The sequence below is a fragment of the Halictus rubicundus genome, chromosome 8, assembly GCF_050948215.1.
Source record: "Halictus rubicundus isolate RS-2024b chromosome 8, iyHalRubi1_principal, whole genome shotgun sequence".
NCBI lineage: Eukaryota > Metazoa > Arthropoda > Insecta > Hymenoptera > Halictidae > Halictus > Halictus rubicundus.
In genome coordinates, this window is record NC_135156.1 from 17821411 (window position 1) to 17845818 (window position 24408).

Here is a 24408-nt window from a genome sequence, read left to right on the forward strand (position 1 = left end):
ACTTCCAGAGTTCGATTCAACCGACAACAGATTGCGAATTAATTCGCAACGATCAACGTTCAACTCCCGGATCGTGCCACTGGTTTATTCTTTCGATCTCGACGTAATCGTGTTTTTCGAGCGACAACGATAATAATCGCCGCTGTCCGTTCGTATCGCCGCGAGCCAATAGCACGTCCTGAAAACCGTCTACTGATCGTTTAGTATCGCGGGGGGGATCTACCGAAGAGCATAACCGCTCAGTGGGCAGCGTAACCGAATCAATGACCTCGGGCTTCGCACGAGTCAATTTTGCAAAGAACTTCCACATATTCATGAGTGGCACAACCTTTTTGCTCTGCCATAAATAAATAACATTATTGCTCTCGGCATTCGTACATAACAATTTTCGCAAAGATCATGCTTAATGCATGGTGTCGACTTTGAACCTATGTTTTCTCGATTGCAGTTCGATGATTCGCATCGACGAGAGACAGCGTGAGCGGATAGCTTGCGAATTAATAACTGCGCTTATTAATTGCGCTTGACCCGGCAGTGATGCGATTTTTGGCCAGGTTTTTGGGGGAAATTCGCGAGCATGGCTCGGCTCTGCGTGACCGAACGAGGACTGGGGAAACGATGAAAAGGAAAGGAGGCCAACGCCGCCTCCTGCCACATCATCGACATCGTCATCGCCCGTCTGCTTGCCCCTTAACACGATGATTCCCCGCATTCTCTCCTCGAGCCTCTCCGCGCCGCACAGTGGGCAATTTGCACAAAATCGGACTCAAAATCAAGGAACTTTCGATAGGAATGAGGTAGAGCGATGAAATTTTTTTTAAATGAAAGCTGCAACTTTGTAGAATATGGGAAAAATGGAGAGATTGTGGTACGAACGTTTTTCAACCTCGAGAAAATTCGTTAAACGCGCACAAATTCAAGAAAATTTTAGTTTTTCCAACACCACGGGCGGAAAAAATTTTTTTTTAACATGCTATACATCATTTCCCATAGATTTTTTCACGCTGATTTCAAATCTGGTCTCATAATTTGTCTACGACCTCAGGATTTTGCAAAGAATAGATTTTTGTGACAAAAACCAATGAAGTCATTTTTTCGTTTAAATGATTGGATGGTAATAATCTCCCTATTTTTCCCATATTCTACAAAGTTTCAGCTTTAATTTGAAAAAAATTTCATCGCTCTACCTCGTTCCTATCGAAAGTTCCTTGATTTTGAATCCGATTTTGTCCAAATTGCCCACTGTGCGCCTGTGTTTTTGCCCAATTCGGCAAAAAATACATTTTATAAATTTTCGATTTTTATAAAAAAAAAAATTATTTTTATATAGCCTAATAGTGCGTGCATGATGTGCCAACGTCAGATTTTTGAAAAAAGAAGTTTTTACGGAGATATACGCATGGTAAATAACCATTTCCTCGCTCCTGGGAATTCATCAGTTTTCAGTGCGATAGTTATGTAATTACTCTGCCTATAATTGAATACTTAGGGGTCTACAAATCGTATGGGTTATTGCAAATGGCTTCAACTATTAACTTGCAAAAAAAATTTTCCAAAAAAAGTTGTTTAACATTAAGTAATATGGACTAACCTGAAGCCCCTTTGCGTTGCGCTCATTTTTTATTTATGGAGGAATATAAAAAATCCTTTCAATAGCCTCGATCTGGAACTAATCGTTTTGGCAAGTTATAATATTGATCTAGCTTTGTGCAAAATTTCATGAGATACTTCGAGATGCTTTCGCCGCAATTTAAGTTTAAATACCAACTTTTGGAATTTCCAAGAATGAATCGCGCGGATGTCACGATTATTTGATGTTTCAGGTGAAATTTTTAAGAGATACATATCAGATAATAAAAAAAATGTGACATTCGTAGATATAAAAAAATATTTAATAACAATTTTTTATGTTAAATAAACAAAGTTTTCGTTCGCTGGACCACTGTCGCAAAAATGCAACAGGTATTTTTCGGCAGTGCTCCAATGAACGCTACGAAAATAATTTATGTAAGATAAAAAAAATTGTTATTAAATATTTTTTTACACATAAAAAATTAATAAATCATATGCACTTCACATTTTTCTTTACTATTTAGAAATATTCCTAAAAAATTTCTCCTGGAACATCAAATTATCGTATCTTCCGTACGATTCACTCTTGGAAATTCTGAAAGTTGATATTTAAACTTAAATTGTGGCGAAAGCGTCTCGAAGGGTCTCATGATTTTTTGCACAAGGTTCGATCAATATTACAGCTTGCCAAAACGATTAGTTCCAGACCAAAATCTATTAAAGTATTTGTTGTATGCTTCCATAAATAAAAAATGGGCAGAAAACAGAGATTTTCGATTAGTCCGTATTACTTAATGTTAACAACTTTTTACAAAAATTTTGTTTGCCAAATAAGCGTTGTACCTGTGGCAATCTCTCCACAAATTTTCAAACAAATTCGTTGGATAGTTTCGTTTTTACAGATTTTTTGCCGTTTTTTGGCCATTTGGCACCACTGTGCGCCGGTTTCAAGCGAAAACACGGTTCAGTTGGAAGCCTTTCGTTTTCCAGTCGACTCGTCGGAATCGCTCTGACGAAACGGTAGTCGTTCATTTTTCCACTAATTACTCCGGCTTTCTGGTCTTCGTGCCACAACGATGCGTCGTCTCTTGCTTCCTCCGCGTCTTTTTGGATTTCGACCAGAAGAGGGAGGGGGGCCGACTCGTTTCTGACTCATAGAACATCTTGCTCGAACCGGGTCCTCGACACAGCATTCATAGAACTCAATCTTACACCGGTTCGAAGTAAACAGTACAGGAATATAGCTTAACTTGAATCGCTATGTTTCCTACCGAAGAAGAATTCTTCTGGTGTCGTTAATGGTTTTAACCAGGTACCAAAAATAACAGTTATTCTACAATTTCCTACGATAAAAATCCTTAAAATTAATCCTACCAAACACAAGACATATAAAAAGTGAAACGTCTTATAGAAGGGAGAAGATTGAGTTCACTTAAACTTTGTACGATTTTCATTATAATACGTGCTTAACACGTTGACTACCCCATGTCACCCACGTGTGGCTGACGGAATTATTTGTCCAAGTTTTGAAATTAATTTGTACGTTAATACATTCATTGTACCGATTGGGATCAGTAAAATGTAAGAAAGTTGGAGGACTAGTCAATGTCATACATTTAATTTCATTCGATTTTTATTTCATTAAATAACACCTTGATTATTTTTTGAGGTTTCTAGTTTGACAGTCAAAATGTTAAATGAAGGCATCAATTCGTTTCAAACATGTTTGTCGCATTGAATTTTGATTGTAGCAATTGATTTTACGAATGAAAAGTTTATTCAATAATTGATTGTCTACCGTTTGAAAGTTGTACTATTTAATAATAACTATTACAAATTTTCTGCATCGATACCTGTTACGAGCGATCCAAATGAACTTCTCTCATTGATAACTGTTATAAATGATCGAAATGAATTATTTGCAACCAATACGATATTAGTAAATACTTGTTATTCTATGATTTTTCTTCCTTTTGGTTGTAACAGTTATGGTCCCTGGTTTTAACGGATACAACTATTGCGTTCCCCTGCGTTTTATTCACCAGCCAATAATTCCAGGTTTTACGTAGAAGTTTACAGTTGCGTTGCTCGAGAAATTAATTATCTTTAACTGCTTCGTTCCTCAAATATTCCTAACGACTGCGGCTCGTTATTGCCGAGAAAGCTCGTGAAGAAGTGATTGCCTAGAAATTACAGATTAGCTCTGACCTAGACACTGGTTCAAATCCTTATCGATCCCTTCGCTTAGATTCGTTAGATAAATATTGCAATGATCGAAAAGCTCGAAATACTCGCGCGCATTGCACGCAACCTAGCTATGCGCCAAGATAACAGGTGTAGAAACACTTCGCGTGGAATTTCGATGACGAAATTGCAGCCAACCGGGGTACACTGTCGACGATCAACAAACGCGTCGGTGGAACACGTTTCGGTGATTTAGACGGAACCCGATAAAGTAGACGACCGGTAATTAAGTTCATTGAAACGCGATGATGCAACGCCGAGGCGGTGACGTTCCGACGAAGATAAGCGTGCAAAGTACGGGCAACCGCGGCAATTTTGTCGATCATTCGCCGTGTTACGCTTTGCATTCGAGCGTGGAAAATCGGGCACTGTGGCGAAAACCGCGGAAATCATCGTCGGAATGAACACTCGCAATCCTAAACGATGAAACGTTAAAGTGCGTCGCGACGAACATACTTCAACAAGGTAACCAGGGTAGACATCTTGAAAATCCCAGTAAAATCGTGAGAAATTATGATTCTTACAATTTTTAATGGGTTCGCGGCAAAGTTAACCAGACACCATTCCGTTATTCGGTTGTTAAGTTTTTATTCCCGGAGAATAAACTAGACTGCTTTATGCGATTTCTCGTTTTTATAATTCCTTCTCTAAAAATTCAATTGGCAGAGAAATCTCGTTCGGAGACCGGAAGGTTCGCCGCGGTCAGACTAAATTAAAAATTTTATTAGATTTCAATGATATAAATGCTTCCGGACGTTTCATGCACTAACTACTTATAGCTCTAAGGGCTTTAATCTCTTTAACCCTTTGCATTCAAAGCTATTTTAACTCCAAAACGAAATATTTCTTCTGACCTACAATATTTCCCTCCTATATATATATTTCTTTTCGTGTTATACATTGTGCAATTTACTCGTACAGTACTGAAGTGTTCAGTAATTTATTAAATACAAACAAACTTAATAATGTAAAAATTATTTCTAGTGGGCGCCTTGCAGTCGCCATTCGAGTGCTGAGGGAAGTCGCTTATGATAAGGGAGGCTTCATGCTAAGGGAATTAAGTGGAACTCCTGTTGCCCAAGGATTGGAGGATTGAAATAAGGGAAGGCTTTATGCTAAGGGAGCTAAGTGGAACTCCTGCTACTCAAGAATTAAAGGATTGAAGTAAGGGAAGGCTTTATGCTAAGGGAGTTAAGTGGAACTCCTGCTACCCAAAGATTGAAGGATTGGAATAAGGGTAGGCTTTATGCTAAGGGAATTAAGTAGAACTCCTGCTGCCTAAGGATTGAAGAATTGAAATAAGGGTAGGCTTTATGCTAAGGGAATTAAGTGGAACTCCTGCTACTCAAGGATTAAAGGATTGAAATAAGGGAAGGCTTTATGCTAAGGGAGCTAAGTGGAACTCCTGCTACTCAAGGATTGAAGGATTGAAATAAGGGAAAGCTTTATGCTAAGGGAATTAAGTGGAACTCCTGTTGCCCAAGGATTGGAGGATTGAAATAAGGGAAGGCTTTATGCTAAGGGAGCTAAGTGGAACTCCTGCTACTCAAGGATTAAAGGATTGAAGTAAGGGAAGGCTTTATGCTAAGGGAGCTAAGTGGAACTCCTGCTGTCCGAGGATTGAAGGATTGAAATAAAGGAAGGCTTTATGCTAAGGGAGTTAAGTGGAACTCCTGCTACCCAAAGATTGGAGGATTGGAATAAGGGTAGGCTTTATGCTAAGGGAATTAAGTAGAACTCCTGCTGCCTAAGGATTGAAGAATTGAAATAAGGGTAGGCTTTATGCTAAGGGAATTAAGTGGAACTCCTGCTACTCAAGGATTAAAGGATTGAAATAAGGGAAAGCTTTATGCTAAGGGAGTTAAGTAGAACTCCTGCTACTCAAGAATTAAAGGATTGAAATAAGGAAAGGCTTTATGCTAAGGGAATTAAGTGGAACTCCTGTTGCCCAAGGATTGGAGGATTGAAATAAGGGAAGGCTTTATGCTAAGGGAGCTAAGTGGAACTCCTGCTACTCAAGGATTAAAGGATTGAAGTAAGGAAAGGCTTTATGCTAAGGGAGCTAAGTGGAACTCCTGCTGTCCGAGGATTGAAGGATTGAAATAAGGGAAGGCTTTATGCTAAGGGAGTTAAGTGGAGCTCCTGCTACCCAAAGATTGAAGGATTGGAATAAGGGTAGGCTTTATGCTAAGGGAATTAAGTAGAACTACTGCTGCCCAAGGATTGAAGGATTGAAATAAGGGTAGGCTCTATGCTAAAGGAGTTAAGTGGAACTCCTGCAGCCCAAGGATTAAAGGATTGAAATAAGGGAAGGCTTTATGAGTTAAGTGGAACTCCTGCAACCCAAGGATTGGAGCATCGCGTCATTGCCAACCGACAAACCAAAGTGTAGAGCATGCTATCAGTTCGTTATCGGTGAAAAATGCGTGCAGCCGGCACGAGGGTTAAAATCGCGAGATCGTTGCGTCAGGAACGGAGCAACTGCGGATCGAGGGGATTCGGATGATCGATTCCGTTCGGCTCGCGACTTCCGGCCGAGATTTCGGTGCTGTTCGGAGCTCGCCGAGCTGAAAAGGCGAACTGTTACGTGTGCAAGGGCAGCGGCCGAGAAAGCCCGGCCAGGTGAAATCCACGGAAGAATGCGGAATCGCGTGTCCGATGGATCCGAAGTTCGTGGACGCGTTGCGCGCGACTGACGCGAGCGAGCGCCCGCTGGTTTTTCCGGAGCGGTGTTCGGCTGCGAAAGCAAAGCGGAGAAGAGACGCGAAAGGAGCGAGAGAGCTGGAGAGCTACGAGAGAGAGAGAGAGAGAGAGAGGGATAGAGAGGGAGAGGGAGAGAGAGAGAGAGAGCGAAAAGAAAGGAAGGCCGAGGCGATTCGAGGAATAGGAGAGTGGTGTCTCGGAGCCTCTCGGCGACGAGAGCCGGCGAGAACCGATCGCGAACGCGGGACCGTCGCAAACCCGCTCGAAAAATCGAGCGAGCAACACCGATTTGTCACTCGATCGCCGATCCTCGATCGTCGATCCTCCGACGATCCCGCGGCGCACCGCGTTCGCCAGAGAGAAATCCGATTACAACGGAAGAACGCGGCGTAACAATAAGAATAAGTGCGCGCGACGATTATAGTAACAGTGTCCCGGTGGAACGTGATCAGCGACAGACCAAGCAGGAAAATATTTCGACCGACCCGCGGTTTTCCGTGTTGTTCTTGAAGTTTTCAAGGACCGTGATTGTTTCTGCAATTGTTGCTGCAATTCGGCGCGACGAGGCACGATCGTCCGCTTTCACAACTCGCGGAGCGGAGGACGTCGCGTGGCCGAGCACACGTCGCAACGTGGGACGATCGGGAACCGATTCGGAAATTCCGCTGACCAACAGCAACGACCATCCGCTATCGATCATTCTGCTGACCCGACGGAATCAGAAAGTTCGTCGAGTAACAATAAATAATCGCGTGATTCGCGTAGAACGCCGATAGGAAACCTTATCGCGTACTCGGTAAGCGATTTTATAATTTTTCGCTGGCTAGTTTAGAGAGAGAGTGTGTGTGTGTGTTCGGAGCAGATCGGTAACGGAGCGAGTGGACTGGAAAAATGATTGTTCTTTGTCCGCGTCGATCGCTGTTAGCTGAATATCAATGAAATTGCTTCAATCTTTTTGTCGTTCTTGATTGGATACGCTCATTTTGCACCGGTAAATACGCCAAGTCCACTAATTTTATTACGCTCGAACTTGTCCGAGTTGATCGCGAATTGAATGAAAATTTCTCTTTTGATCATCTTGACCATTCGCACTCGGCGCTATTTTCAATCCAAAACGAAATTTTTCTTCAGTCGTACAATACTTTGATCCGATCTCTACATATAATATCTAAATGTTTAGTAATCTATTGAATACAAATTTTGTAATGCAATCAATATTTCGTAATATATTTTGTAATTTCTTTGAAATAAAGCCACAACAATTTCTAGTGGTGCTTCAGAGTCACCACTCGGCCGCAAAGGGTTAAAATTCTCTCAACGTCCTCTCGCCTTTGTGTTAGACCAATTCTCGGTGAAAATGCATAAAAGTCTTTATTTCTCTCTGTTGTGGTAAACAACGCGTTCGTGAACAGTCGATAATTCCGATAACGATCCGGTCCCGCTAAAACGGCGCGCAATTAGCGCAGCGTGAAAACAAATAGACTAATTTCCGAAAGGCCTGAGCGTGCACGATACTCGGGCCGATAACGGAGCACGTTGCAGCCTGTTATCGGCGTTTCGCCGGAATTCCGTTCTCCGTATATGGCTGGAATTCGTTTTTGTTGGCAGAGCGGAGCCGAGCGGAGCCGAGCCGAGGGAAATCGGCGGACGATGCGCCGCTATAGCCTAGTCTTGCGGTTCGCCTAACGTCCGTTCGGATCCTCGATCCCGCAAACGACGATGATCGACTTTTCCGCCGCGAGATCTTGACGGTAACAGCAGCAACCAGAAGGAGAATGAGCCTGTTGCCGATCGCGAACAGAAGCTTCCTCCACGGGGACCGGAAGACCTTCCTCCCGACGGAGAAGATCGTCTACGCGACTCTCGACAGTTTGGCACTGAAAAGAGCCAGGCTGCCTCTGCAACTGCTTCCGGTCGATCCGAGCGATCCATCGAACGCCGATCTCGATGTCTCCGGAAAATCGTCCCCCGAGGGAAACGACGATCGAAAGGTTTGCGCGACACACAGTTGTTCTCTTCAGGTTTTACACTCGAATTCATCTCTAACGGCCCCTGCTTCTTCCTCCGCGAGAACAGCTCCTCGCCACGCCGTGACCAGCATACTAATTCTCTCGAAGGTCGTCGCGGGTTCAGGTCCTCCGATGTCCTACCTACGTGCTCCATGCTCGTCCTTTCTCGCGGGAATCCTCTCGGATCGATACCGTTACCCCGTCCAAGAGGAAAGATTCTAGAGCAATTGTTTCTCGGGAAAGTGCTCTGCGTGCCTCGCAAGTAGCCCTCTGACACAAATGCGGCTGTAAGCCAGCCGATTGGCTCGTTCCTCAGGAACTTTCGGTTCTAGCTGAATTATTAGTTAACCTGTGTGACGTCAAAGCCTAATCATTGGATCCGAGCGAGGACCCCTCTTGCTTCTGTCTCAAAGGACTTCTTGCGAGACTGGGACGGTACAGTGATTTCTCTATATATGTCGCCGAGGCCTGGATGATAAGCGTCGCGGAATTATCCCCACTACCGCGGGGTATGAAGAGTCGCGAAGCTCGAGAAGCCTCGGAAGCTGAGGAGTGACATAGGCTCTCGAAAATATTCGAACACCCTTTATAACTTTTTCTAAATTGGACCAAACGACCAGACTATTCTTGAAACAATTAGAAGAATTGGTTTGCCGAGTGACGTGTAAAGAAGACTTTTTGAAAAAATGCTCAGACCCAGGATCATCAACGAATCTTCTCGTAGAATTGATCACATCCCGTGATCCATGTCTCCATCTTGATCCGACCGACGCGGACTGGCAGACGAACGTTGGTCGTTCTGTTTGTTAAAAATCGGTCATTACTGCAGCATTTGCAGAAACATCAGGAATGCCGAGGAACGTCAACGTGTTCCCTTTCTCTTTGCGAAACCGCTACCGCAGCGGTGCCCGCTTAAATGGTCTCCTTCTCCAGCCGGCTAGCCCTGTGAATGGGCTTGGGAGATGGAATGACGATCATTGATCGCGTGCTTCTACCAGCTGAACGAGTAATCGCGCACACCTAAACCCCGCCTATGGCATCTCCGTGTGCGACTGCCATTTCTTCGGGAGACGTATCCGAGAACATATCAAACTGAAACCTACTTGCCGAAGACGGCACGTCACCGTTCCGCGTACTGATCGCACGATAATTTGGATCGAGGCGTCGACAACGGTCAACAACGCTCGCTCATCCGTTGACAAAGATTTCGTCAATCCTTAATCACACATCGAACGATCCTCACGAGCGCGTTTCCTCGACGGTCTCCGTACGCTTTCTTCTCGTTCTTCATTTTCCGAATAAACTGGAATCTGGATGGACCTATTGTTTCGTAGGTGGTCGTTTCCACTAGCAATTAATCCTTCGACGACTTAGCCTTGAGGTAAAAATAATATCAATCAAATCTTTGAACGCTCCTCGCGAGCGCGTTTCCTCGACGGTCTCCGTACGCTTTCTTCTCGTTCTTCATTTTCCGAATAAACTGGAATCTGGATGGACCTATTGTTTCGTAGTTGGTCGTTTCCACTAGCAATTAATCCTTCGACGACTTAGCCTTGAGGTAAAAATAATATCAATCAAATCTTTGAACGCTCCTCGCGAGCGCGTTTCCTCGACGGTCTCCGTACGCTTTCTTCTCGTTCTTCATTTTCCAAATAAACTGGAATCTGGATGGACCTATTGTTTCGTAGTTGGTCGTTTCCACTAGCAATTAATCCTTCGACGACTTAGCCTTGAGGTAAAAATAATATCAATCAAATCTTTGAACGCTCCTCGCGAGCGCGTTTCCTCGACGGTCCCCGTGCGCTTTCTTCGCGTCCTCCATTTTCCAAATAAACTGGAACCTCGATGGACCTATTCTTTCGTAGGTGGTCGTTTCCACTAGCAATTAATCCTTCGACGACTTATCCTTGAGATAAAAATAATATCAATCAAATCTTCGGCAAGCTTATTGTTAAAGAGATTCCACATGACAGAAGCCTATTATTTGTTACTTAATTTATCATCTGCATAAACCGAATGGTAGACACGTTCCTGATAATGTTTCTCGTTGACATTGAACCATGTATCCGTCACGTCGAAGGATTAACGGCTTTCTCGACTCGGTTAGCAAACCGAGCAACACCAAACGATTGCGACGCACCTTCCTTCCAGGCAGAGGAGACGAATCCTCCAAGTCCAAGGTCGACGCCATCGTCCGAGCCGGACCCGTCGACGGAAAAGCGACAGAGGGTCAGCGTGGCAAGGACAGACTTTATCGTCGGACAGATTGCGGAACGGAAGATCGGCTGTCATCGACGGCCCGATAACGATATCGATGATAAGAGCAGGACAAACTTCCCGGAAACCGAGCAGACCGGCCAGTGCGACGACGCGGAGCTGTCCGGCGAGGAGGATCGGACGAGATCGAACTCGAACGACTATGAGAGGATCGAGTTGCCGTGTCCCGTCGAGGAGACGCTTCGGGGTTCGGAGAACAGGGCCGACAGGACACTGTACACGAGCGTGATCGTGAAATCGGCTGGTGCGTGCAACGCCGAGGAGCCGACGAGCCCCGCGGAAGCGTCGAGAGACCGCGAGAGCGGAGTCGAGGACGAAACCGACACCGAGAAGACGAAGAAGAAGAAGAAGAAACGGTTCGCGAGGAATGTGCTTCACCTGGTGCCGGACTACCTGGCCAAGGGATCCAAGAGGGCCAAGAGGAAGAAGATCGCAGGTCTCAGCTTGTCGCTGAGCTCCCTGAAGCAGCCCAGCCTGGACCCGAGGGTCGGCAACAATCTGAACTCCAGGCTCAGGTCCAGGAGCCTCTCCAGGGAGGAGCTCAGGTTCCTCAAGATCTCCTCGCCGACGAACTTCGTGCACGTAGCGTCCGCGACCAGTCCCAGTCTTGTCCGCAACGAGAACCACAAGGACGAGTTCGGCTCGGAACCGGTGACGGTGATCACGCACGAGGAAAAGTGTGCCACGGTGCCTCTGCTCGTGCCCTCCTCGAGGAACCACCACGAAAACCACGTCGACAGGATGAACTCGGCTCCTGACGCATCGAAACGCGGTAAGGACGAACCGCCGTAAGTTCCCGTTATAAGTCAGCGAAAGCCTCGCGTTTAAAAGTCACTGGAACTACAACGGTACTGCTTCTCGTGTACGGACACTATTCTTTGCTCTCTTGCCGCCAGCGCCCGTAGAAAAGGGTAGCGAAACATTTTAGTTTTTAATCATATTTTATGGATCTTTTATCGATCTCGACATTTTCCTGACCGCAAACGCGACACTAATTCGATCAACTTCGAGACTGTATCGACCTCGATTGTCCGAACGGACAATACAGGACTTACTGGGTCCAATGCTGCGTATATGGCGGCAAAAATCAAATTAATTAATAATATAAATATTTAACTTGATAATATAAATATTTTCCTTTGTATACTTGATATGAAAATAGCTTGGATCTGGTGGGAAGTAAGCTTGAAATAATTCCGGACTGTTAAGGGTTAAATCGTTGCTCTGGATCATCCCCTCTGAGGGAAGATCATCGTAAATTGCTGTCAGGGGTGATGCAAAAGAAAGTCTCCGAGAGTTCAAAGAATAGAATCCACAAATGTGTTATCGGTCGCTGAGCTTGTTCATGCTCGAACGTAAACGGCGCCCTAACTTGGGAAAGTCTCGCGAAGAACGCTCGTCGAACGTACGATCGGAGGCAACAGGTTTTAACGCGTCGCGACGATTTTCTCCGACGCGAAACAGCAGGTGGTGACGCGGACGAAGGCGTGGACTTGAGGCACGAGTTTTTGCTGGAGCTGCGAGCACGATCGGCGGAGATATTGGAGCGCAGCCAGCTGGTGAAAACCGGAGGGAATCGGCCACCCGAAGGGAAAACAAACGAGACGGTGACGGAGGCACGCGTCAACCACAGTTTTCTCTGGAGCACTCGCGCCAAGAACCTTTTAAAGGAGAGGGACCATGAGCGCGAGGACGAGGCCGAGGATCGACCGTACGACGACGTGGGACCGCTCGATCCGATCGATCAGGTGTGACGCATGCTCTTTGTCCGTTTTCGACGCGTGCTCGATCGCCCTGCGCTGGTCGACCGATTCGCGATTCTAGACGAGCCTAATTTCTTCTTGCTTCTACTCGCTTAGGATCGCTAGACTACCGATTTTTATCCAGCGCGCGCTAGATTGAACCTTCCTCTTTCGAACGAGCCCTTTGCCAGCGAAAAATATTCTCATATAAGGATGAAAAGTTCGGGCACGTGAAACCATTTTTCGTCTATTTTTGTCGGTAACGTGGGCACTCTACCTTATCGCGAATCTACGGAGTCTTGGCTCTTAATTTTTGGCCTACTTCTATCGCTTATATTACCAAATCTCTGCATAATCTTGTCAGCTGATAACCAGCGCGCGCTAAATTGAACCTTCCTCTTTCGAACGAGCCCTTTACCAACGACAAAATGTTCTTGTATAAGGACGAAAAGTTCGGGCACGTAAAACCACTTTTCGCCCAATTTTGTCGGTAACGTGGGCACTCTACCTTATCGCGAATCTACGGAGTCTTAGCTTTTAATTTTTGGCCTACTTCTATCGCTTATATTACCAAATCTCTGCATAATCTCGTCAGCTGATGACTAGCGCGCGCTAGATTGAACCTTCCTCTTTCGAACGAGCCCTTTGCCAGCGAAAAATATTCTCGTATAAGGACGAAAAGTTCGGGCACGTGAAACCATTTTTCGCCCAATTTTGTCGATAACGTGGGCACTCTACCTTATCGCGAATCTACGGAGGTTACATTTTTTGAGATTTCAAGGCGTTCGAAGTTCTTTTTAACGGAACGATATATTTTTATTCTCGCTACATGATAGCCGAGGCCAAGACGAATCGAACGACCTGTAATGTCATGACCTTCGCGTGACCTTGAGTACGAAAAATTCATAAAAGTAGAACACTTGATGTAAAGAGTGAAATAACGGTGACATGGTCCCCCTAGGGTTTCAAGAAATGTTCTTGCACCTCGACCAACGACTGTAAACACGCTTACAATGAATTGTAAACACTGATACAAATTCTCCTTTCGGTGACACTAATTGGTACGTTTAAGAAATTTATCGGGATTTATTCGATTGTGTAGATTCATACATAAAATCTGCAGTCCAATGATCACTTTTACTCGCTCTTGCGAGCAAGCGAGAAGAAACGAGCTCGAGAAAGTCAGTTATATTTTATCCGAAGAAACAGAAAATTAATTTTGCACGCGTCATTATGAAGCATCACAACATCTATTACTCAACAATTCGTCCGCCGATACCTGTAACGCCGTGTACAATAAATTCAGACAGTTCGATCGATCGATTCGAGGCTACGCGGGCATCTCTGTGCGCTTCGGCGTTGTGTAAACTTATCTATCGATTTGCCCGATACGAGACGCAGACAGATCCGACTCCGTCGTTCTCTTTATCTTCAATTTCCAAGGAAGAAGAAATATTTACGATCAGCTCGCTCCGAGCCGAGCGTGATCTCTTGAGGTAGCAGGCTCGATCCCCGCGATTTAGGCCATGCGTTCGAGTGGGAATGTCGTGCGCGAGTCGAGGGACGAGTGAATCATTCTCTGTCATGCTCTATCCCAATTCTAATTCGCTGGTTCTTTCTGTCCGGTTATGATCGACGGATCAGGAAAATGAAGAGGAGGAGGAGGAGGAGCAGCAGGAGGAGGAGGAGGAGACCTACGACGACGTGGTTTCGGCATGGGGGAACTTGAAGGACCAAACGATCTCGGCGGACGTCGACGACGGCATCTACGACGACGTGATCTGCCCGAGAAATGTCACCAGTCCTGAAATAGAATCGGAGAAGAAGAACGAGGAGTTGACGAGCCGGGGGAACGACGACGATCATTACCTCTCGATCGCGAACGAATACTCCAGCGTGGAAGAGGAGGACCCCGACGAGATGCTGGATTACGAGCAGGGTGTATACGATGACGTCGGCCTGCCAACGGAGGAGCGGGTCAACAGCTTGTACGCTGGCTCCACGACGGGCTCGATTCTCGGCAAGGAATCCGAGTGGGAGGACCTGGAAGAGCCGACGACCTCGCCTCTTCGTCACGCGAACAGAGACAATGCCTGGCGGTATGTACATGTACCACTCTTGGCTCGATCTTGCGAGACAAGTTTCTCAGATCAGTGGATCAGCTTTGAAAAGAAAAACATCTACAAATCCATCTCTCCAGTTAATTAAGAGAACTCGGAAATCCGAATTTTTACAGGAGAAGCGCGGAGACCGGGCAGATCATCTCGAACAAGAAGAAGGCCGGACACAGGTGGTCGAGGAAGATCAGGCGCTCCAAGGTGTCCCGGAAGAGCGGCAAGACGTGCCCGGTCCGTGACACCATGGCCTACGGTCAGTGGCAAACACTCTAGTCTACTGTACACTGATTTCTCTGTATATGTCGTCAACGCCTGGATGATAAACGTCGCGGAGAGCTCGGGAGGCCTCGGACGCCGCGAAGTCTAAACATAACACGGCCAGCGACATATATCGTCGAGGAGATACTATTCTTTGATCCACGCTGAACGTCGTACCCCACCAGTATTATGTTTATACCTGACGGGGTATACCCCGCGGTGGGGATAGTTCTGCGACTTTTATCAGCGAGGTGTTTGCGGCATATATCGAGAAAAGATTGTGATTGAGAGCAGGGATTAAACGTTGATAGACGGTAGATCTTGATGCACCGTTGCGAACGGAATTGCAATCTTGATAAAACTCAAGTCGAACCGTTTTCTTTCCGGGGGAGCCGAGCTTCGATCCGGGTTCCAGCCGAGTTTCTCGGCTCTTCCTCGAGAAAGAAATTGATATTTCCATCACGGCGAACCATTCTTTTTCCGCCGTGAGAGAATCCGCGGAACAAAAACCGAGCTCGCGTTTTCTCACCGTTCTGGAACGGACGCTTTCGAAGACCGTACGACAAACGCTGCGCACCTTCAGCTATTACAACAGTCTGCGAGTCGTGGAAAATCGTGATCGAATCGTCATTCTTTACCGCCGAGATCTCTGCGCACGTAATCCTCCGATATTAGCCAATCGATCTTCCGAGCTAGAAGAGCGTAATCGGATTACGTCGAGTCGAGGCTCGCCGAAAAGACTGAAAAGAAGGACGGCCGCGCAGGGGAATTCCAGCGGATGCCGTTTACCTTTAAGAATTCGCGGATCGTAAGGAGGTCGAGCGCATGATGACGTGCATGCGTCTCCTAACCGAATGCTTCGATATCCGCGCGAGACCTGGTTGCGAAACGAAACGCACTCGAGAGACCTCGAGCCGTTGGAGAAGCCGGAAAATCGATATGATCGTATCGTAACCGTTATCGACGAGAGATGTTCATTTCGATCGCTCATCACGGTTGTCAATCAGAGAAATTTATTTCGATCGCTCATAACAGTTATCGAATTTCTCTTCACTTGTTCATAATAATTATTGACGAGAAAATTCATTTCAGTTGCTTATTTATTTAATTACTGAACTGTCGACTCTTTTTCAAGCCAGTGAAATTCGTTGAGAAGGTTTCGTACAGAAAGACGAATCGACAATAAGAACAGCAGAAAATCTGAAAAACATTTTTCAACATTTTTTCAACTGGGAAAATCGGAAATATAGACTCCCGTATTTATCAAAACCAGCGCGCATAATTCACGCTGTGCCCGCAACTCAGGTTAGCGTTCACCTTTTCTGCTCTAAAATTAACGTTAGATGATTTGCGGTGGAATTTGTCAGGAGAAAATTTGGAAAAACTCATGTTTGTCACATTGAATTTAGATTGTAGCAAATAATTTTATGAATCAAAAATTTATTAAATAGATGATTGTCTACCGTTTGAAAGTTGTACTATTTAATAATAACTATTAGAAATTTTCTTCATCAATAACTGTCATGAGCGATCGAAATTAACTTCTCTCATTGATAACTGTTATGAGCGATCGAAATGAATTTCTCTCATTGATAACTGTCATGAGCGATCGAAATAAATTTCTCTCATTGCTAACATTTACCAACAAGAAAACTTTTCGGTTACTTATAACCCCTGTTTGTAACAAATACGATTTCGGTCGATGAAATACTTGTTACGCCTCTCTTTCTTTTTTGTTGTAACAGTTATGGTCCCCGATTTGAAGCGCTCCAGGAGAAATTTCCGAGACCGAAGGTTTCAGAAACAGATCGAAGGTTCGGGTCGCTCTCTCTTTCTTAAAATCGTTAATCGTTTCGTAACGATACGACGACGCGGCGCGTGTCGCGAGCGATCGACCGCGAAAAGTAGGCGGATCGGACTCGAACGAAACCGATCGAGTGTCAAGGTTGCGCGCCTACTCTCGCAAGATCGCGAGCTTGCGTCAGGCGAAAAAGAAACGTGCGCTTTGTTCTTTTCGAGATCGTCGCAGCGGAACAGCTATACAGCGATTCGTCGCGCCGTGCATCGCATACTCGCGTCGAGTAAAAGTGTGCACCGCTCCGCTCCGCACCGCTCCGCGTGTTCCGCGTGTTTCTCTTTCGCGACGAGCGCGAGTTCTTCCTGGAATTTCCCAGTCTGTCGCAACGGTCAGCCGAGCTTCGCGAATTTCCTGAATTTCGCGAAGGACGACGCAGAGATGCATCGTTGCATCGAAACTCGACGGTCTTCAATTGAGGCGACCTCCTCGAGCCGTTACCAATTAACTTCTTGCCTTGCAATTACGCGGCACATTCGTTCTTCGTCGCTCATTCGATCAGAATAACTTCGTTCAAGTTGCGCCGAACGAGTTGCGATTTTTTGCAAGTGTTGGTTTACTGCTAGACGGTCTGTGACAAAAATTAAGGATAAATTGCATTCAGAATCGCTAAGAGCTGCGTCGAACGAGTTGCGATTTTTTTAGACGGTCTGTGACAAAAATTAAGTATAAATTGCATTCAGAATCACTAAGAGCTGCGCCGAACGAGTTGTGATTTTTTTAGACGGTCTGTGACAAAAATTGAGGATAAATTGCATTCAGAATCGCGAAGAGCTGCGCCGAACCAGTTGCGATTTTTTGCAAGTGTTGGTTTACTGCTAGACGGTCTGTGACAAAAATTAAGGATAAATTGCATTCAGAATCGCTAAGAGCTGCGCCGAACGAGTTGCGATTTTTTGCAAGTATTGGTTTACTAATAAACCATCTGTGACACAAATGAAGGATAAATTGCATTCAGAATCGCGAAGAGGATAGTCCTTCGGGGTCGTGTGCTACAATTTTCAAGGACACCAGGAAACGTTGCCCCGAGTGAAGTCGCTCTTTCATACTTCTTGAATGGAAGCAAGAGTTTGAGCACCTTCGAAAGGAAAAAGCAGTGGGTCATTTTGCGCAAAGCGATTTGCAAACGAACAGCCGTTGCGCGTTCACGAGGAGTATTTTTTCCGTGGGAAAATTGAGATCGGTCGGGCAGCTCGGAGGAGCCAGCAGATTTCCGGCTGACCATCGGAGCCGAGGCTGAAACACATCGGATCGGCAATCGGCTGGCAGAGGAACTTTCGATAGAAATGAGGTAGAGCGATGAAATTTTTTTAAAATTAAAGCTGAAACTTTGTAGAATATGGGAAAAATAGGCAGATTATTCCAATCATTTCAACGAAAAAATGACTTCTTTAGTTTTCGTCACAAAAGTCTATTTTTTGCAAAATCCTGAGGTCGTAGACAAATTTTGAGACCAGATTGGAAATCAGCGTGAAAAAATCTATGGGAAATGACGTACAGCATGTTAAAAAAAAAATTTTCCCGCGCGTGGTATTGGAAAAACAACAATTTTCTTGAAATTGTGCGCGTTTAACGAATTTTCTCAAGGTTAAAAAGCGTTCGTACCACAATCTCTCTATTTTTCCCATATTCTACAAAGTTGCAGCTTTCATTTCCAAAAAATTTCATCGCTCCACCTCGTTCCTATCGAAAGTTCCTTGATTTTGAATCCGATTTTGTCGAAATTGCCCACTGTGCGGCGTCTCGGGAACCGGACTCGAAGAGTTCTGGTCGAGGTGAAAGCGCGTGTTGCGCTTTGCGCTCGCTCGGTGTGTCAGTCACGGCCGAGCCGTTGCTCGGGTTGTACGGGCGTGCAGGATCGCGAGGACGAGAACAGGATCGAGATCGGTGGAACGGGCGAAAGAGAGGAGAAGAGGAGAGAAACGGGGAGTGTATAGTGTTCGTTGCTGGTCCGTCTCGCGGCGTTTTACAATCGGATCGGGACGGGAAAACGGTGCCGCGTCGGGACTCGCTCGCGACGAGTCGAAATGTCGTGGAAATGAGACAGACCTTGAAAACATTCCGACGACCGAATACGCAAGGTAAGTGGAGAAAACCAGTCTCTGTTCTCCTCGTCAGCCAGCTCTCCGCATCGTTCCTCCAGACCGTGGTCGCCGGAGCGAACGGGGAACGCGAAACTTTCCGTCTCGGGATCGTTCGAACGATCGCGGAAACCGTCGACGTAATCGAACGACGCGATTTCTCGAGCCGAAACGATACGAAACGAAACGAAACGAATGGGACGGCTCGTGGCTCGGGACGATTTCGCTTTCTTCGTTCGCTGACCGCCATGGATGGGCCTCCTCCTCCGCTTCGACCTCCCACCTCCTGAAAAAAAGATTCAGCCTTCGTCGGCTCGTCGAGCGACGCCCACGATCCTCTCCTCTCAGGCCTCTGACCGTGAACGATCGTTTCAAGTGTCCGTGAGCCTCGGCGGCGGATCGGTGTTGCTCGTTGGTCGCACCAAGATCGAGGAATGGACCGGCGAAGGATCCAACGATCGAACCCGGACGCAGCCGCAGCCGCAGCCGCAGCTCGCCTCCGCCAGGACCCAAGGCCTCGTACAGATGAGAGTGATCGACCTGGACGAGGACGTCGACACGCAGGAAGCCTCCTGCTACGTTTACGAAGGTTCCTCCCACGGAAAAATGCGAATCGCTTCTTTGCCCAGACTCCGTCCTGGCGAGCCCTGTAGATCTCTTCAAGATCGTCCCACGAACAACTGTTTTTCGTCCTGCCCTACCGTTGTTTCAGTGTTCAAGGTTCCATAAAACTCCAAAATCATGAAAATATACAATTTCGTTTGATATACATGGATGACCTTGAAATCTTGAAAACCGTGACCTCGATTTGTCTGCGAATTCTCGATATTTGTCAGCAACACGGGTCTTGCCAGCGTCATATTTAGCGTTATGTTTACACTCCTCGGCGTCCAAGGCCTCTCGAGCTTCGTGACTCCTCCTTCCCCCGCGGTAATGAACATAATTCCGCGACGTTTATCATCCAGCCCCCGGCGACGTATACAGAGAACTCACTGTAATCGCCTCGTCGGAAGAAAGAATTTCCTTCTTTGAATTCTTTCCCGTCGTCGAAGATGAAGCCGGTGCCACGTCGTTCACCTTGCGTATACCTACGGGTCCGAATAAAATAACAAAGAACACGGTTGCACGATCATTGCCCCCTGCCCCAACTTTGTCCTTGTCCGCTCGTCCACTGACGATCAAACAATTTGCAGACAACGCGTCCGACGACAGCACCTACGAGAGCCTGCGCTCCTTCCAGCCGGACGACTTCAGTTCGGACTCGGAACCGGAACCGGAAACGATCGAGACGAGGCCGGTGGAGAGGGGAACGGAGGTTAAAGTCCAGGAAGAAGCGTTGTTGACGCCGCCGACCAGGCCGAATCCTCCTCCGCCTCGCGAGGCCAGCTTGACGCAGACCCTCGGCAGAAGGATCAAGATGCTGCGGAGGACCTGGAGCATCACCAAGGGCAGCCTCGGACGGATGCGCAGGAGGACCTCGGCCGGGGACGAAAACGTAGCGCCAGCCTCGAGCCCGAATCCTGCCGAGGATCCCTCGAAGGAGTCCTGCAACGATCAGCAGTCCGGCTTGGACCCTGCGCGATACTTCGGCCTGGCGAGGCACTTCAAGAAGAGCGTCACCGGATTTTCGACGTTCTACTTGAACGGCGCCGTGTCGCCCGCGAACGGTAGCAACGGGCCGACGATCGGACCCGAAGAGGACCGCCTTGGACAAGAGCCGGTGTACAGTAACACCGTCGGTCAGCCAGGTGATTCCCTTAGCGGACGAGGATTTTTGAAAATGGTACTCCTCACCGGTCGGGGACCTTCCTCGAATCGTCTACCAGCTGCTGGAGCACGTTTAGGGTCGATGCATACCTCAGGCCGGCGGACAAAATGGACTGAATGCTAGATACAAAACCAGGATTGCAATATTTTGTCCGTCGGCTGGCCTACGAAGTCTGCATCGACCCTTATTCGTAAGGACCTAAGTCGTTTCACATAAAATAGAGCAACATTGGTGCTGCTCGATATGTCTTTTATGAGACAATAATCAAATTGTATACCTTGTATCTTTCGCACCGTTCGAAACAATCACCTATGCGTATATCGGCTTGTGAGGAGTAATAATTTGTCTGTCGTACTTGTCTTGAACTTTTTCTACCTGAACAGGCAACGCAATTTCCTTGATTGTCTGTTGCGCGAATGATATATAATTTTCCGTTCGGTCTATCATCCGGAGAAGATGTAGAAGGACACTCTCGCGGCTGTAGAGAATTACTTCTCGATCGGTGACGAGCCTCTTTCTCAGAGAAAGGAATATTGGGGAGAAACATTTCTGGACCACAGTTTCAATTCCAGATCCCTACAGCATCCTCGCCGATCAGGAACCTCTGTATCAATTCTACGCGGCGGCGGCAGCCAGGGCAGCGTTCGATTCCAACTCCGATTACTATGACGAGGTAACATTTAGATGATTTTCCTCTCTTCGAAGAGATTCGAGGCTCCTTGTTCTTTTAATAGAAGATTGAGATAAAAATGTTTGTGGGTCGTAGGTGGTGGGCACGGTGCCACAGTCAGCCACGGACCTGGTGAGGCCAGGACACAGGACGTTATGGCACCAGACGCCGCAGGTTACCGGCAGCGGTCTTCTACGTGAGTGATTCTGAAACGAAGGATGACCGATCCTAACGGGTTCCGCCCGTCTTGAACAGAAAATTCACGTTGCGTATTTTCAGAACGCTTGTCCACGGAGGAGAAGAAGATCCAGGAGGTGAAGTTCGAGATTCTGACCTCGGAAGCCTCGTACCTGAACTCGCTTCGCGTTCTAGAGAACGAGTTCATGAACGAAGCTTCGTTCAACGAATCGCTGGCGCCCGACGAGAAGGAGAAGCTGTTTGGGAGTATTCCAGGCGTGCAGCTCGCGTCCGAACGATTCCTCGCCGAGCTGGAAGCCGTGTGGAGGCAGGATCCGATGCTGCACGAGCTGCCGGACGTGCTGCTCAAGTACGCCGACAAGTGTTTGGACAGCTACGTGGCCTACTGCTCGAACCAAGTCAGCATAGACCACACTCTCAAGCAGTTGAGGTAAATCAAGCGAGAGCTCCCTACGAAACTTGCAAGGGTTCACCAGGGCTGAAACTGACGCTTCAATGTCGCAATGAGCGATTCAGATGTGGTCAATTTCGTTTCCTGAAAGTCCAATCTTGGACTGTATGGTCTCCGAAATGCATATTTCTACGTTACCGTGGAGTAATTTGTAATATTCGGTGGCATACTGCCTGACAGCGACAGTGGCGCTCGTAGCGAAAAATGTCGGAACCGCGAGGAGCAGTTTCAGACGCCTCGAAACAGGCAGTATGCCGCCGAATATTACAAATTACTCCATGATGACGTGCAAATAGGCATTTTCGAGACCATACAGTCCTAGATTGGACTTTTAGGAAACGAAATTGACCACTTCTGGATTGCTCATTGCAATATTGAAGCGTCAGTTTCAGCCCCCGTGTGTGGTTACACAGAGTCATCTTCATTGTTAAAATGTTTCCTTTATGAAATATTCGAGCAATTTAGTAGCAGTTTAGTCATGGATTCCTTGATCCATGGTGTGTCAAAAATTAGTTTAACTAAAAGGTATAGTGGCTTGGGTGAGCAAAGAGCAATTGTCCGACGTCGACACTTGTTGCAGGACACGGAAGGGTCAGAGATTCGTTGAGACCGTATCCCAAATAGAAGCGCGGCCCGCTTGCCACAGCCTATCGCTGCACTCCTTCCTGATGCTGCCGATGCAACGGATCACCAGGTGAGACTGATCGAAATCGATGCGGCTCGTTGATCACGCTGAATCGTCTGTTTGTTTACCAACGATACTTTGCCCAGGCTTCCGTTGCTGGCAGACGCTGTCCTTTCGAAGCTGCCGATCGAGCACCCTGACAGGCCTCGCTGGGAGACGGTGCTCTCGAGCCTCAGCTTCGTCGTCGCCGAGTGCAACGAAGGTGCTCGCGCCGCGGCGAAGGAGGTAGAAATGGAGAGCTTGGCCAGGTAACGTTGAGGGCAGGCGCTTGAGACAAGATGGTACAATAACCGATAACAGTTTTCGAAGAGTGCGGTGGTTGAAAAGCCTCGATAAGGTAAACGTGTAGAGTGAAGATAAACGAAAGGTTTCCTCGTCGACAGGAGACTGGAATACTCGTCGAAAGTGAAGCCGATTCCCTTGAACGGGAAGCACCTGGTGAAGAGCGGAGCGGTGGTGCAGTTGCTGACGAAGGCCGACGCGGAGTACAAGCTCACGTTCGGGAAGAAGTTCAACAAGACGCCGCTGTACCTTCTGCTGCTCACCGATTACCTTCTAGTCGCAAAATATAAATCCAGGTATGCGATGAAACCGGAGCTTCGACCGTTTCTATGTGTCTCGACGAGTGTTGAACATCTCCGACTGTTTTTGTTGCAGTACTACTCAGGAGGAGACGTACACCGTGATAGACATCTGCAAGAGGAGCCTGATCGCTCTGGAATCGGCTCCAGAGGATTCTCCGTTCGGAGGACGCAACGCGATGTTGCTCACTCTTTTGGAGAACCATTCCGGTCGTCAGGCAGAATACATTTTAACCTGCGATAGCGACACGGAGAGACAGAGGTGGCTGGAGGCCGTGTCGCCTTCGAAACGAGGTCTGGTCGGCGAAACCTTGTACGAGGTCTGGGACTGTCCCCAGGTTGTCGCCTTGTACAGCTACTCCCCGAATCAACCGGACGAACTGTCGTTGCACCCAGGTGATTTAGAAATTCGAATGTCCACGATGTACGCTTGCACGTGGGAAAGGTGGTTCTCGAATCGGTGTTTTCACTTTGCAGGAGATGTGATAAACGTACTCAGAAAAATGCCGGACGGCTGGTTCCACGGTGAGAAATTGTTGGACGGCGAACAGGGCTGGTTTCCTGGCAATTACACGAAGGAAGTCGCCTCCGAGCATGTTCGAGCGAGGAATCTGAAGCAACGGCACCGACTCCTCGCGCTGAACGGCAGCGCGTTGCAACGGAAAGCGAAACAACAGTCTACCTTCTACTGACCGAATGAAATGTAATTAAATTATGAACGATGATAGAATATACTTTTAATAAAATCAATTATACGTTAATAGCGTCAAACATTGCAAAGTCTGCACAGGCTACGCGCAGAAAAATCATTTCTACGCTACCCTCCGCTGAGAGCACTACTCGAAGTAACAGCTCGCAAGTTTTGATTTTCCGGTGAGTTGTCGTGATCGTTTATTAATCGCGTTCGATCAGTCGTAAAGTATGTTCATCCAGCTTTTATTTGAGCCCCCGAAATTTAAAAAATATCCACGGAAAAACATTAAAATTATTTTTTTAACCGAGAGCATATGATGTTTGCCGTTATTACCGTAAGGTGCAATGCAAATTCCGGCAACAATTATCTGCTGTCTGTAAACGTCCGTACAGCGCCAAAACATGCAGCGGCGAAACGCTCAAACTGTTAGCCAAATGTTACCGACAGAGCTGCGCGACAACAGTGGCGCCATCCGTGGCGAAATATTGAAGTTCGATTAGGTG

At 46.9% G+C, this 24408-nt stretch overlaps 1 protein-coding gene across 3 annotated transcripts; it reads left to right on the forward strand.

Moving 5' to 3' along the window:
* The first annotated feature begins 7067 nt into the window (after positions 1 to 7067).
* Positions 7068 to 24092, forward strand: Exn (Ephexin). Of its 3 annotated transcripts, XM_076792733.1 has the most exons (16): positions 7068 to 7315; positions 8128 to 8510; positions 10680 to 11577; positions 12270 to 12553; positions 14192 to 14646; positions 14784 to 14917; positions 20052 to 20606; positions 21199 to 21299; positions 21393 to 21492; positions 21576 to 21924; positions 22526 to 22639; positions 22717 to 22878; positions 23014 to 23208; positions 23288 to 23607; positions 23689 to 23914; positions 23976 to 24092. In XM_076792733.1, exons 2-15 carry the CDS (start codon positions 8295 to 8297, stop codon positions 23901 to 23903), a joined length of 4098 nt encoding a protein of 1365 aa, XP_076648848.1. In that variant the 5' UTR covers positions 7068 to 7315; positions 8128 to 8294; the 3' UTR covers positions 23904 to 23914; positions 23976 to 24092. The 3 variants fall into 3 exon arrangements, with proteins under 3 accessions (XP_076648848.1, XP_076648847.1, XP_076648849.1); XM_076792732.1 differs by lacking the exon at positions 23976 to 24092 and having other exon boundaries at positions 23689 to 23972; XM_076792734.1 differs by lacking the exon at positions 23976 to 24092 and having other exon boundaries at positions 12273 to 12553; positions 23689 to 23972.
* The last annotated feature ends 316 nt before the right edge of the window (positions 24093 to 24408 follow it).